The 16,498-nt window shown below is 34.6% G+C and overlaps 1 protein-coding gene across 14 annotated transcripts in view; it reads right to left on the bottom strand.

Moving 5' to 3' along the window:
• The window catches only part of ZMYND11 (zinc finger MYND-type containing 11), a 139,071-nt gene that overhangs the window by 71,034 nt on the left and 51,539 nt on the right, over positions 1-16,498 (bottom strand). For 12 of the 14 annotated variants that reach the window (XM_089906637.1, XM_089906640.1, XM_030763980.2 and 9 more), the window contains exon 2: positions 11,743-11,877. In XM_089906637.1, coding sequence (XP_089762763.1) covers positions 11,743-11,858 — 116 coding nt within the window. In that variant the 5' untranslated portion in view covers positions 11,859-11,877. Of the gene's footprint in view, positions 1-3,332; positions 3,447-11,742; positions 11,878-12,957; positions 13,957-16,498 lie in introns of those variants that run through there. The other 2 variants (XM_022554618.2, XM_022554625.2) reach the window with 2 other exon arrangements.

The following is a 16,498-nucleotide window of genomic DNA, read 5'->3' on the forward strand; positions in this document are numbered from 1 at the left end:
CCGTTCACACCCATCAGGATGGCTACTATCAAAACAGAAAATTATAAGTGTTGACTAGGTCACAGAAAATTTGGAACTCTTGTGCACTGTTGGTGGGAATGTAAAATGGTACAGCTGCTGTGGAAAACAGTATGGTGGCTCCTCACAAAATTAAAAATAGAATCATCATATGATCCAGCAATTCTACTTCTGGGTACATACCCAAAAGAATTGAAAGCAGAGTCTCAAAGAGGTATATGTACACCATGTTCATAGCAGCACTGTTCACAGTAGCTAAAACGTGGAAGTAACCCAAGTGTTCAATGATGGGTGAATGGATAAACATAAGGTGGTCTATATATACAATGGAATATTATTCATCCTTAAAAAAGAAGAAAATTCTGCAATATGCTACAACATGGATGAACATGAGGACATTATATTAAATGAAATAAGCCAGTCACAAGAAGACTAATACTGTGTGATTCCACTTATGTAAGGTACTTTGAGTAGTCATAGTCATAGGAACAGAAAGTAGAATAGTGGCTGCCAGGGTCTGGGGGGAAGGAGGAGTTACTGTTTAATAGGTAATGAGTTTCAGTTTCGCAAGATGAAAAGAGCTATGGAGATGGGTGGTGGTGACAGCAGCACAACCATGTGAGTGTATTTCATACCACTGAACTGCATACTTAAAAATGGTTAAGATGATATCTTTTATGTTCTGTATACTTTACCACAATAAAAAAAATTAGAAGTAATAATAATGATCTGCCACTAGGTGCTTTATAGATGGATAGGTATACAACAAATATTTTAAGATTGCACTGAACAAAAAAGTAATAAACTTCAAACCTAAACAGCATCATCAATGAATTTATTTTTAAAATTAGATTATACTCTGAAGAACTAGGTTCTCCCTAATTCTAACATTTAACCTGTGACAAATAATTTACTCATACAGCCTCATATTCTTTACCCATAAAGTGGGGCTAAAATGAACGTCAGAGTTGCTGTTAGGCTGAAATGAGATAATATGGAAATAACAAGTAGACGACAACGTTTTTAAAACTTCAAAGTTTGCAAGGATACAAATATAAATTCATTAAATATCAAAAGGAAACATTTAATGGTTAGGAGCTTGGACTATGACATTAGATCTATATTCAAATTTCAGTTCTACCGCCAGAAACCTGTGTGGCTGTAGGCATTTTATTTCACCTGCCTAAGCTTCATCATCTTCATCAACAAAATGAGGGTAATGACAATAGACCTCACGGAGTTCCAGTGTGAAAATTAAATGAGAAATCATATAGGGCATTGTGCTTGTCACAAAATAATGACTTGATGTTCTCAATTATTATAATCTTCTTTGAAACTACTTCTTCAGTTAATGCAACCGAATATTTATTATAATTAAGAAACCTTTTCTCAGCATCTTGTCCCAGCTACTATGCTTCATACTAAGATCCAAAGGTAGGAAAGATGCATGCCCTACCCTCAAGATGCTCACAAACAGCAAAGGAAGCAGAAATATTTTTTAAAGATCATAAAAGGCTATAACAAATAATAAAAATTCAGCTTTATACATGTTACTATGTGAGCAAAGGGTAAGAGTAAAGGGATTGGTTATAGTGAGGAATAAATCACTATCTCAAAGGAAATCATGTTTGAGTTGGATCTTAAAAGAAAGGGGATGCTCTGTCCATTAATGAAGGAAAAATACAAAATGAAGAATCAAAATAATAGGGTTCTGAGGCAACTGAGAACAGTCTCATCAGATGGACTCTGAGTTGGGGGAGGCAGGTCATGGAAGGAAGGAAAGTTAGGGTCCGACGGTGAAAGGCTCAGCACAAACACCTTACTCAAGTATTTGCACTTTACACACAATGGGGAAATCAAGAACATAATCAGACCTAAAATCTAGAAAACTGGTAAAATGTGAGGCTTAGGTCAACTTAAAGGTGTCAGAAATGACTTCCTAGAAGATATGTCTTGAAAAAGGAGTCTGTCTAGTGGACAAGTCCAGGAGGACCGGCATCCCAGCCAAGTGTGGAACACAGCAGAGCTGAGGCCCTCGAGAGCCCAGTGTCTGAAGTACAGGCCATTCTGAGCAGGAAACAGCAAGAGGTGATGCAAATGAGGAAGGCCGAGGTATTGACACCCTGAACAAGGGATTGGGAAAGCATCGGCAACAGAAGAAGGCTTTCAGTTGTGGAACATCTGATAAGACAGTGTTTTTGAAAAACATCTCTGACACCAATGACGGGAAGAGGAAACAGACTAGCAAGACCAGGAGACCAGAGGCCCCAATTAGGAACCTGCTGCCACTGCAAAGGCAGGAAATTACTCAAGGCTAAAACCCAGGCCAGGTAGGGAAGAGCAGACATTTAAGAGGACCATTCAATCTATCCAGTGTAGGATACTCCAAACACATTTACATTCCCCTCTAGCCACAGGATTAAAATCTCAATGCTGGCATTAGAGGCCCTCCTAGTCTGGGCCTCTCTGCCTTTTCATTCCCTTTCCCCCAAAACTCTACAGTCCCTCTGTTTTGACTCCCCTCTCTGCCTCACCAAATCCCATCCAACTTCCAAGGCCTGACCAATTCCATACCCTCCATAAGGCCTCCCTGACTCTCCCTCAGTGACTGCCCCCTCAAATAAGGTCTATCATGTTATTAATTAAACATTCCACTCGCATGGGGCTGAGCTGTCTTCTGTCTGTGATACCTCTCCTATTATTTGGTACTATTGTTTTATTCTTTAATGGTTATTGACACTTTTCTGTGCCTTGTCTGTATGTTTCCATCACAGAACTGCAGAGAAATGTGAAACATGAAAACAGCTAGACAACAATCCAAGACAAGGCGAGTGCCACTAGAAAAAACTCACTGTAGAACTGTGGATTATGGTTCTTCAGAATCAGTTACTTCTTCTGTAAGGCTGTTATTATGTAAAATAAAATAACAATGGTAACAGTGGTAAACTGTACCTGCCAATCTGCTACCATAAGAAGATATATAAGAAAGAATAAATCAACGTAGATTGAAATGAGAATGTAGTTATGAGAATGAAGAATTCTTGGAAGTACATATACAGCATAACATTAACTGCTAATTTTTTAAAACTAACTTTATTTTCAAAGAAGTAACTTAGGCAATGGCCACTTTCCTATTCTGCAATAAATCTTATAAGGGAATAGAAATTGACAAAGACAAAATTGTAACTTAACAAATAGTTCCTAGAAATCATGGGTTTCATAAAACTGAACTGTAATAAATAAATAAACAAATAAATAAATAATGTGTACCTAGTTGCAACTTCAAAGGCAACCTACACATGAAGAAGACTTACAGTTTGGGCTTATGTCTGTCTGTAGTGACAGGAAGAACTCCAGGAGAACTCAAATTTCAATGCCAAACATGTCACAAGAGGTCAGAGGTCACATTTTCTAACTGGGGTTTGACCCTAAAGTAAGCAATACATGTAATTAATTGATGCCCTAATCTGAAACATTAACTTGAATGGGACTAAGTCAACCAATCCAATGTTAGTCTAATCATGCTAGTCACAAACATGGTTACCTCTAGAAACACAAAATCAAAGTTGTTCAAGACAGGAAAGAAAGTTTCAACTGCTTTTTCCAATAGTAAACAAAAAAATTAATTTGACCTCTCCCAATGACACCAGTAATGTTAGCCAATAATGCTGGTAGAGACTAATATAAAATCCATACTTACTTCAAAAATATGTCTTTAAATTATAACTATTACTTAGAATACTTATGAAACTCTAATGCTATATTATAATTATCCAAATTAGATATGAATAATTTGTTTGGATTAAAGAGGAAAAAATGACATGTAACTTATTTTTATTGGATATTAAAATAGAGGTGACATTTTAAAAAATAACCTGACAATGAGTATTTTTATTGGATATTAAAATATAAGTGACGTTTTAAAACATAACCTGACAATGAGTTATGAATCATATTGGGAATCTTAGGGATTCAAAGTTTAAATTTCATTTCTGTTACTGATTTCATTGTCATATGAATCTTCACCTCTTTGCTCCTTGATTTAAAAACTGTAAAACACGGGCTAACATCACGATTTTAAACATAAAAATATTTTATAAATATTTGTTTTATATAAGTGCTAAGCAATCAACTATTTCAAAGTTTTAATTTCATTACACCTATCCAAATTTCAAAAAATTGATGAATTCATATGTGCTACTTATAATTTAGCATTTATAGACATTTAAAAGAGAAGCTACTCTTGCCTATGCTTATGTTCATCTAAACTGACTAACGTATATTCTTTTTTATGATAAAATGAATCATTTGTTTCCATCTTATGATGACTAGAACATCACAAAACATCTTTCAGTTTCCAAAAATATAAAATGTTTTTTTATATTTTATAAAATTTTGGAGAGGCCAAAATTTATTTGTGCTTATTTAGTTTCCAAGTGCAGACATGTATGGAATTTTATATCATCATTAAATCAAATTTATAAACATGAGCTTTTAAATCAGAGGCATAGGTTACCCATTAATTTTAAACAATCAAACTTCATCCCATACATGTATTTTGATTTCAGATTGACTCTTTTTATAAAAACACATCCCCAAATAACAGAACTTGTCAAAGAAGTTTCTCTTAGTGATGTTTTTTAAATACCTGCAATATTCAATAAGTCTCAACAGTGATTCTCTAATTTACAGCACCTTTTCTACTCCTTTTTGAACAGAAAACTAGCAGGTTAAAAACAAAAAAAAAAGAAAAGTTTAAAAGAAGTGGTAAAAAAGACTCAGGACTCTTTCCAAGGGAGGTGTACTGACAACTAACAGGAGGCTACTGCTATGAACCCTGAAAGTTAGACATCATCATATTGGGTGGAAGAAACATTTGCAACACAGAAAAATTATCCTATTTTGTTAAAGAAATTGTTATTAGTCCCTAATTGTTCGATTAACTTGGAGGACCTGAAGCTTCTACTCATGAAATTTCTTTTTAAATTTCAACACAAATTTAATATTTTAATGATCCTTTGAAGATGATACTGCTGTAGATTCTGATGTGTCTAGTGTTATATACAAAAATGAAAAATGTTCCTTGAACTTGCCTCTGCTAGAAGGAATTTTTACCACTTTTAGCTCTGCTTTAGGACTTCAGAAAATACACAGTACCTTTAACAACTTTTTTTTTTTTTTGAGAAAAACGGCAAGACTGCTGTGAGCTGGGAAGATGGTAGAAGTAACATGGTTTTTAATGTCTCCCAAACCCTCTACATAAAGTTACTAGAAGAGTTAGCCAAAGCAAACAAACAACCCAACCCCTGCACAACATAAACAACAAAATTAAGTGATGAGAATCCCCATGAATCCCAAAGTCTTAGTAGGTGAGGACAAATCTCCAAGAGCTGCAATCGCAATTGGTATTGACACCTGTGCAGGAGAAAGCAAGGGACACAACAGACCACCTAATGGAAGTGAGTATAGGAGGGTAAAACAACCAACAGGCAGTCACTGAAACGCAAAGTGGGCCAATTTGAGAACAGCAGTTGAAACTGCGTAGGGTTTTACACACTTCCATTTGCAGGTAATTGATGGTAATTTGTGAATTCATGGTAAAGCCTTAAGGGGCTAGAACATAGTGAGACCTATGAACACTCAAAATTAATAATCCAAAGCTCCCTTTCAGTACAGAGCTCCACAGTGTAGAGGAATTGCTAGTAATAAAAGTACCAAACACTACTGAAGTCTGGTCATAAAGATCTCCAATGTAAGGACAATGGGTACAAAAGAAATTACAATTCTGGAAGAAGGTACAGAAGAAGCAGGAAATCATGGTAAATATGAGGCCATATTGTTAAGCTCTTCATAAAAGTGACATAAGAAGATGCTTTAGAGCCATATCTAGAAAAACTATTCTCAACCACCTTTCCCTGACACAAGTTCTGGAAGCTTGATTTCACATGAAAGGACTGGCTGAAGAAGCAGGACATCCTTAAAATGAAAGCACGCCTGAGCGATGTGCCTATAACACAGATGAAAACTGTAACTACTATTTTAAAACACGTGAAAAGACGTTAAGAAGATGATGCTAAGATACAGGAAAGATATAAATCAGAATTAGAAAAACTCAGAAATGACTTAAACATGCGAAGTAAATGAAAAAATCACTTCAGAAGTAAAAAGTCCAAAGTAAAAGGCACACAAGAGTGAGTACATAGCAGAAAAAGTCATAAGTTCAAGTTGTAAAGAAAGAAAATATTAAAAACCAAAAATATATAGTAGCTTTATTTATAACTGCCCAAACTGAAAATTACAAATATAGAAGATAGGAAAAGAAACCAACACAGTATAAGAGAAGGTCCCAATAAATGACAACTAAACAAGATAATAAAAGTCCATGGATGATATATATACAATTGACCCTTGAACAACACGGGGGTTAGAGTCAGCCTCACCCCCAACGCAGTCAAAAATCTCCATCTCCCTTTACAGTCAGCCCTCTGTATCTGCGGTTCCACATCTGGATTCAGCCAACCATGAATCACGTAGTACTGTGGTGTGTATTTATTGAAAGAAATACGCATATAAGTGGGCCTGTACGGTTCAACCCATGTTGCTCAAGGGTCAAACTGTTATCATTTTTAAAGTAAAATTTTCAATATTTCAAAAACACATATTAAAGGGACACTGTATACCCAACAAAACAACCTAGAATGACCAACACTGAGACACAGTCAAGTTCCTAGACTTCAAAGAAAACAAAATCTTTGTGAATCTAGGCAAAAGGACAAAGTCACAACAGAAAGAAAATCAACTTGTCAACAGATTTTTTGATGGCAATGCTTTAAGCCAGAATAGATAACATATATAAGAACCTCAGAGAAAGAAAATAAAAGCTAAGGATTTTATATCCAACCAAATTCCCTTTTAAGTAAAAAGGCTGCAGACCAACTGTTATTATAACATGCAAGAACTCAAATATTTGTCCCCAGGAAGTCTTGATTATGAATCTACTAGATGGAGCTGCCACTATGTAAAACTATGAAGCTTCCTCAGAAAATTAAAAATAGAACTACCATATGATCCAGCAATTCCACTCCTGAGTACTTATCCAAAGAAAATGAAACCACTATCTTAAAAAGATATCTGCGGGGCTTCCCTGGTGGCGCAGTGGTTCAGAGTCTGCCTGCCGATGCAGGGGACGCGGGTTCGTGCCCCGGTCCGGGAAGATCCCATATGCCGCGGAGCGGCTGGACCCGTGAGCCATGGCCACTGGGCCTGCGCATCCGGAGCCTGTGCTCCACAACGGAAGAGGCCACAACAGTGAGAGGCCCGCGTACCGCAAAAAAAAAAAAAAAAAAAAAAAAAGATATCTGCACCCTCATGTTCATAGCAGCACTATTTACAACAGCCAAGACATGGAAACAACCAAAGTGTCCATCCACAGACAAATGGATAGAGAAAATATGGTATACATGCACAGTGGAATATTATTCAGCCATAAAAAAATAAGGAAATCCCATCATTTTGTGACAACATGGATCAATCTTAAAGGCATTATGCTACGTGAAATAAGTCAGACAGAGAAAGATAAATACTATATGATCTCACGTATATGTGGATTCTTAAAAAACTAAACTCATGGATACAGAGAACAGATTGTTGGTTGCCAGGGGCTGGGGGTGGGCAAAATGAGTGAAGGTGGACAAAAGGTACAAACTTCCAGTTATAAGATAAATAAGTTCTGGGTGTGTAATGTACAGCATGGTTAACAATACAAAATTGTTAAGAGAGTATAAAAAGTTCTCTTCACAAGAAAAAAAATTTCGTAACTAGGAGAGGTGATGGATGTTAACTATATTTACTGTGGTAATCATTTCACAATATAAACATGTATCAAATCATTATGTTGTACACCTTGAACTAATACAACGTTATATGTCAACTGTATCTCAATAAAACTGCAGGGGTGGGGAAGTGAAAAACTTTTTTTAAAGAATGTACTAGAGAATGAACTTTAGATATCAGTGGTGAGCATGAAATACACACTTACTTGGAGAAGTAAGACTAAATGGCAGTTGTAAGGAAGAAAGTATAATACATAATTGCTATTTTCTGTGACAGTTTAGAATTTGTACAACTGTTTAAAGATGGGCAAGACAACTTATATGGTTTCCATGAAATTATTATTAGTTAAGTGTTGATGCTATTATTCTCAGACAGCTTGGGATGCAGTGTTGGCTGAAACAACTGAGTAACTACATGATATTCTAAAATGTTATTATCCATGATGTCCTAAAGAATCATGACTCTTACTGTGTAAGAAATGAGTTAAAGATTTTAGATAGCTCAGTAAAAACCAGTAGCCATAAATTCAAGGGGAAAATATCATTATGAATTCATGATGTAGTTTTTTTCTTTTACAATTATATGTATTTCCTAACTCGTCCACTAAAAGACCTAGAAAGAGAGACCAACCTGGCAGCAATGAGCACACTGAAGGCCAAAAAATGCTCTTGAAACATAATTTCTAACTGCGAGAAACCAGAGACCCTTGGAGAAATCAGTGGTTCCAGGACTGGAGCAGGGTGTATCCTAGATGAGCCTGAAAAAATTCTGTCGTGTCAGAAAACAGAGAGGAACTTCAGGGGCCAACGTGAAGAGGCTCCAAATTGTCAAAGAAGGGAAAAGTTAAGCATCAATAGGGATTATATCAGAAACAGACTGATATATATCAAATGGACTGAAACGCATGAATTCCAAATGACAAAAAAAAAAAAAAACAAAACCTAATTGGTTGCCATTAGAGGATGCTATTGTGAAAACTGGTAAATAAAAGAATCAGTTATTCTACCTTTCTGATATGAACGATACCACATGGTAACCATATACTACATGATGGGAAGTTTATGTCCTTATAGAATTATTCCAGTTAAAAAAGAAAAGATAAAACTAGATTATCACTATTTTGCAATCCTTAATGAATTACTGGATCTAGCCACTGCATACCAGGCTTAGTACTAACCTCACCAGATGAAATACATTATGGCCTCCTGAGGGCAGAACACATCACCACCTATGAAGAAGTCTCACCCCCACCCCCAAGCCTTAGGATCAACTATTAATTTCCATGAGATGCAAAGGAAGGAGCAGCAGGTTAAAGTACACCACAGGGATGAAACCAGTGAAGGCAGGCTATAGGAAACAACAGAGCAAATGAACCAGGTCCTTAGATAAATAATTTGCAAAGGAAAACAAAAAAAAAAGATGAATGAGAAACCTATAGCTTAAAAGTGACTTAAAAGACATTTTAAATAAAAACAAGCAGAACTAAAACATTATACAGAGGTAAACTACGGTGTTTAGGATGTGCCAGGCTTCAAAATATAAAGAGCCATGACCCCAAAGCCCAAAACTTAATGCGTGACTGAAGCTGTACAGTTTGTATTTTTATGGAGTCACTCACCAGTCAAATATAGAATGAAACTTAATGACTACATATACATTCTTCACATCAACTCTACTAAAGCCTTCAGTAACTTAAGATATTTGGATAAAGATTAAAGATACCTCTATGTTCAGACTTAGTTGTAACTAAGCAGAGTACCTTGATTTAAAATTAATCTAAAGCTTGAAAAGTATTTACCTATTTAGAATACAGAATAAGATTATTAGACTTTAAAGCAAAAGATCTGACTTCCTGTCATGGTCCAATTCTTCTTCCTAACTTACCTTGGCAAGGGTTACGAGCAAGGAAATTAACACTGCTGAGAAGCCAAGGCACTGGGCTAGGCAATTATCTAGACAGCTCCTTCCCGGGGCTGACGGTCTGGCAGGGAAATAATTACACATGTGACTAGTGTTATGAAAGAAGTACAAGATGCTCTAAATGCACCCCCGTAATAAAAAGGAATATGACATACTCTCAGATGAGATGAAGCAGAAGAAACACTGGGAACCACTCAAACACTTACCCTCTGATTTTCTCAGTATTTTTTTCATCTTTAGATAAGACTGATGAAACAATGACTATTTGGCAGGTAAATGAATTTATTCATATCTATCTTAAGATCTATGGATGGACCTTAGGACAGGAAGGTAAATAAGCCTTGGCACCCTTAAGGTTGTACTGATGAGGAAAGGAGGAGACAGAATGTTTATGGACAATCCATTGTGCACAACGAGAAGAGGTGTGCAGTGCTGTCAACAGCCTCTGCATCGCTCACAATTTAACATGTATACACATGTACACACGTTACGGTCGTCCAAAGACTACTCTGACACCCACATCAGCAACCTTGTCAGCCAAACTCTATACATGTCACCTGGAGATTCCCACAGCTTCCTAGAGAATGTCCCTAGAGCTTTCAGAGAAAGATGCCATGCATTAATAAGAAGTAATAGCCTGTAAAGTTGAAATAGCTCAGTCAAGATTAAATGACTTTAATTTAAAAAATTAAATCCAAAGATTTCTACATTCTTCTGTAAGTAATTTTTGATATACAGAAACTATGGGTTTTTTAAAAATCCCAACCACAGGAAAATACTTAAGGCTTTTTCTCCTTTGAGGTTGTTAAAAAAAACTTTTATTCCAATATCACCAATATTAAAAGTAATTTAATTATTATGTACTATTTATTTTATTCTTATTTTCCACATAGCTGTTATCTATTTTTTTCCCTTCTATTCACCTACAGGAGCTAGGAGTTGTACATGGGCAACTTTAAAATATTCAAAGGGTTAAATATAGAGTTAAAGCAATATACAGCATCATCTTTCTTTCTCATGTCCCTTCCCTCTCAAGTAACCCTTATAATCTTCTTCACTAGAATATGGCTAAGTGACAAAAATCTGATACTTAACTTTGTTACTTATTAATAACGACAAAAATAAGCACTTAATTAAATGGGCTTTCGTAAATCATCTGTTTTCCATTTTTATAGGTAGCATCTAAAGAATGTGTTGGAGAATAAGTATAAAGAAATTCTATTTAAATTACGAAAAAATATCAAACATTTTAAAAGCTTAATTTAACTTTATTCCTTTAAAAATACCAAACACAACAAAATCAAGTTGTATTTGAAGACTCCCTTATAATTAGTACATAACATGTAAATAGAGTATTCATACAGTAGTCTGATTTTTTTCTGTTCTGAATCTTGGACTACCAAGATAAACAGCATTGGAAAATAAAGAAGAACTTTCTTCTGTCAACTGAAGATATATTTACTCTAACTTCTAAAATATAAAATGAAATTGTTAAAAATTCTTGGTTAGTGTGCTACAAACTAGTAAGATGTTACTATACCTACACCAAGCTATATGGTAGCATATATTATTCACACATTAAAATGAATAATGAACAGTAGACTTTTAGATAGCTTACATAAAAGCAAGTGATTAACTAAAAGCCTTTTTAATAAAAGACTTAAATAAGGACTTGTTCTCAAGAGCTAACAAATTTTTGAGAACTATAAATCTATTAGTGTACTATTGGAAATAGTACACATTGATACTTTACTTATCTAATATTCATTTATACAACCTCTAAACACAAGTTGCTTGTGTATGTTTCAGTATTTATTTCCCTAACAACTTTATACTCCTGTAAGGCAAAGTATCTAGTACTTTGTAATATATGTTAATTAGCATAATAAATAAATAAATAATCTTTGGACCTTTTCTCCCAAAGTCTTATATAAAATTTTACATAGACTTTTTTTGTTTAAAATTACTTACTTTGTAATACGGTCAATGTTGGCAATTTGCTTCTGATTCCGTATAATCTCAATGGCTGCCCAAAGATGCTGGATAGCTTTTGTGTCCGCCTGCCGTCTTTTTGTTAAGCGTGCCATGACCTGTTTACTCCTTCAGCTGTAGCAATATACAAAAACATAAGGGAAAAGCACGGATTACAAAATGAATTATCATCAATATAAGTAACACTCTCAGCACCTCAATATACAGTATAGCCAACTTTTTATTTTATTTTCTACCATCCACATCACCAATTACTCCATAAAACTTTTCACTTCATTACTTCACAAAGAATGACACTACAAGACCAACAGTAGAAAAGGTCTTCCCAAGAAGAATGAGTGGCCATCTTCTACCAATATATCAAAGAAATATACATTTAAAATTTATTATAAAGCAAAAGTGTTACTATATAAAATTTCATTTTTGATATTACATTGTGTGTAATTTGACAGATCAATGCAAAATGGAAATTAAATGTCCGAATTAGAAGTACTTTATTATACTCATGGTTTAAATATTTTAATTCAATATAGACATACTGATAATGAAAACAACATTCCTTTTTTTAAAAAATAAAACCATAAACAGAAAATATAGAATAGTTGTTTCTGGCTGAGGTGTGAAAGGCTGGGGGTTGCTATACCAGAGGATGACATGGATGGACCCACATTATTAGAAATGTTCAGATGCTTGGATGAGGTGTTGGTCATTCATTATGTTATTAGGAAACAACATTGCTAATTTATTCAAATTTCAATATTCTGAATAGACTGAGGAAAATGGCCACCAGCTGTGTCCTGGCAAGACTGGAGGAAAAAACGGAGTTGCAGCCTGAATGTCTGATGAGAGATGGTACTGTAAGAAGAGGCCACACGCCTGGACTCTCCACTGGGCACAGAGGGACCTGTTAGGCACCGAGACACCTGACCCCTAAATCATACAGGTTATGATGCTGAGGCCCTTAGGCATAGGTAAACATCAAAGTTTTGGGGATGGCTGAAATCTCCTTGACCTGACCTTTCCTATCTTTTAAGAGGAGAGAATAAAAAGGAAAATTCATTCTTAGCACTTCATTGTATTCCATGACTGGCCAGGAGAGCCTCATGAATCTTTTTCTCCACCTCTACATTTCTTTTCACAGCTAAGTCAATTCTCCCTCTTTCTCCAAAAAACCCAGAAAAACCCAGCACTTGCCATTAAAGCTTAACTAGAAACTCTCTTCTGGTGAGTCTAGGACCAGTTAGGCTCCTGAAATAAGAAAGTGCTTTTCAGAATTACAAAATCAATTAAGAATCAAAAACAACAGCAGCATTCAAGTTTTAAAGAAAACTTAAGGAAAATTAGTTGGTTCAGTATAAACTTCAATATAAAATTAAGAGATTTTTAAAATTATAATTATTTATGAATGTCTCTGTTCTAGAAAGTAACCACTTTAAAATGTACAGAAACTTCTCAGTTTAAGTGCACTTGTATAGGAGTGTCAACTTTCCAAATCTGATAAGCAATATGGTATGGAATTTATTGGTAAGAATATAAAATGTTAGAAAGTGACATCTAATGGTGAACTGTAAAAATACAACTTGTCAGATTATACAAATACTCAGATAAAAGAACAAAATTTCAGTCATTCTTGCACACTTAAAAAAATGTTGCCTATTTTGTGTAAGGCAATAGCTAAACACAATGAAGTATTTTAAAATGTATGAACTCTAGTCCTTGACAGAAAAAAACATAAAACTCACAAAGGCAATTTGACATATACATGGAACTACTAACTGTAATGTCATATATGACATAAATGGTACAAAATATATGCTGTGAGAATTCAGACAAAACAGATACTACTTCTAGCTTAAGTAACACTACAAGATGGTAAATATGTGGGAAAATATAAAATTTCTTAATTTCTTGAAAAGATAATTGGCTGTTTAAAGCAAACAAAAATAATTGTTAGGTATCATTAGGTTTATAACATATGTAGAAGTAAAATATAGATGACAACCCAATAGCACAAAGGAGGGGAAGGGGTAGTAAGTAATTATATCATTGTAAATTCTTACATTTTATGTGAAATGGTATTTATTATACTAATTCAAGAGGAACTATGTTAAATCGAGGATGCGTATTACAATCCTTGGAACAAACACTAGAATACAAACAGATACAGTTGACATATATATAACTCAACTGATGTTTTCAAAATACATATAAAGTTAAGAATAGTTTATTCAGAAATACAAAAGATATATAATGGCAAAGCTAACATTTACAAATACTAAAATAAATAGCAAATATAACTATTTACATAACAACTAGAAAAATATAGTAGACTAGTAGCAGAAATTCTAAAAGTTATGTCACTTAATTCCTAGAAATGATTAAACTCAAGATTAAAGAATTAAGCAATGCTACACTTCAGGAAAACAGATGTAAAGTTAAAGCCAAAGATTTTTGACATCTACCTACACCGAGTCACACAGGTAGATATGCCTGGTAATGAAGGTACACCATAAAGAACATGCTCATAGTTATAGAACACTGCAAAGATGCAAACCCAAGTCAGGTGAATACAGTGAAGCTTGGATGCATGTTATGAAAGTACCAAAAACAACCTGACTTATTAGGACAAGATCTCTTTAAAGTACAATCACTGAAATTCTCCTTTCTTATGAAATCTAAAATCATTCATTTCAGGCATGCTTGTTACATGTTAGGCATTCTATGCTCTGGGAATATAATAATAAGGTAAACAAAAATCCTTCCATTAGCTAGTAAATATGATTAATAATGTGGCTAGATATAAGGATAGTAATTTAGGCGTTTGTCAATAAAAAGAAAATCTTAGAAAATTAGTTTCTTATATTCTAGGCACCTACAGCTTATCATATAAGGCCTTTATTTTGGCCAAACCAAACTTTAGTCTATTGTACCTGAATGTATATTATATTTCTACTAAACTGAACTACTCAAAATTTCTAAATATGTGCCCAAACTTCGTAACTCTATCCCTTTGTTTAAGCAGTTCTGTCTAGAATGTTCTCCCTGCCCCTTTACTAATTACTAAAAATTCCCTATTCTTTCTAGGACTTACTACGATGCAAATGTTCCTGACCAATGCTTTCACAAGAATCAAACTCAATTCTCTTGTGTCTTCTAATTGTAATTTGTTTATTCATCTCTTACAAATGTATTGCCTTGTACAAATAATTTTAAATTCCTAAAAAGAATTTATTAATTCAAGTAAGGAAAAGACGTGTCTTATTTTTCATGTCTTCCAAGGTGCACAGCATAGTTATGAACATGATAAACTTTTGATATGGACTTATAAAATTAAACTTTTCCAGTTATATTATATAAACAATAAAGTCCCAGAGTAAGCCTTCGTTTATGCTGTATCAAAGATTAAGACATCAGAAAGAAAGATCAGAAAACTTGTAGAGATACACAATATAGTCCTCAATCTTTTTCTTCTTTAGCTCCAACACATCTGAGGAATATGACAGACTCGCAGTGATTCTCAAGAGTTCTATAGTTTAAAAAAAAAAAAAAAAACCGAAAAACTTCCCAGTCAACTTACCAATTTCGTTTATTGTGGTAAAATACACATGAAATGTACCATCTTAACCATTCTTAAGTGTACAGTTCAGTGGTGTCAATACATTCACATTGCTGTGCAGCCATCACCACCATCCATCCCCACAACTCATTTAACCTTGTAAACTGAAATCCTATACCCATTAAACACTAACTGCCCATTACCCACCCCAGCCCCTGGCACCCATGACTCTACTTTCTGTTTTTATGACTGTGATGACTCTAAGTACCTCAAAGAAGAGGAATCACACAGGATTTGTCCATCTGTGACTGGCTTATTTCACCGAGCATAGTGTCCATGAGATCCACCCATACTGTGGCGTACTGCAGAATTTTCTTCCTTTTTAAGGATGAATAATATTCCATTGCATGTATATACCACATTTTCCTTATCCATTCATCTGTGGATGGACACGTTTTAGCTATTGTGAATAATACTGCTATGAACATGGGTATACAAAATATTTCAAGACCCTGCTTTCAATTCTCTTGGGCAAATACCCAGAAGTGGAATTGCTGTATCATATAGCAATTCTATTTTTAATTTTTTGAGGAACTACCATACTGTTTTCCATAGCAGCTGCATCATTTCATATACCCACCAATAGTGCACAAGGGTTCCAATTTCTCCACATTCTCATCAACACTTATAATTTTGTAGTTTTTTGACACTAGTTATTCTGATGGGTGTAAGCTGGTCCAAGTAACTTTGGCAAGCCTCCAGGCAATACCGGTATTCTCTATCCTTACAAATCTAATTTAATGCAATCCCTTCCATCTACGTAAGTACCTTGTTTCCTATCATACAAATGCTACAAATGGGGGAAAAAAAGATAAAAGAGAAAGCAAATCAGGAAAAACTTATAAATAAGTAAAATTAAACAAGGAATTTTTGGTGACACATACATATATGGGGAAACTTTTTATTGCAAGGAAATGATAAACATGATAGGACAACAAGAGAATAGTTGAGGGGGGCAGGAAAAAGAGGCTGCATTGAGGAGGAACACACTGGGAGAATACACAGCATCAAATATGTTCTGATTTTTACTTCTGGTGGAGGGGTGCAAGTTTTTGTTTTATTTTTATGTCATCTAACAAATATATAAATATTTTAAAGTATTTACATCAAATAATACAT

Source organism: Delphinapterus leucas, chromosome 2 (assembly GCF_059928025.1).
Source record: "Delphinapterus leucas isolate spDelLeu-1000000601 "Yukka" chromosome 2, BTC_Dleu_Yukka2, whole genome shotgun sequence".
Taxonomy (NCBI): Eukaryota; Metazoa; Chordata; class Mammalia; order Artiodactyla; family Monodontidae; genus Delphinapterus; species Delphinapterus leucas.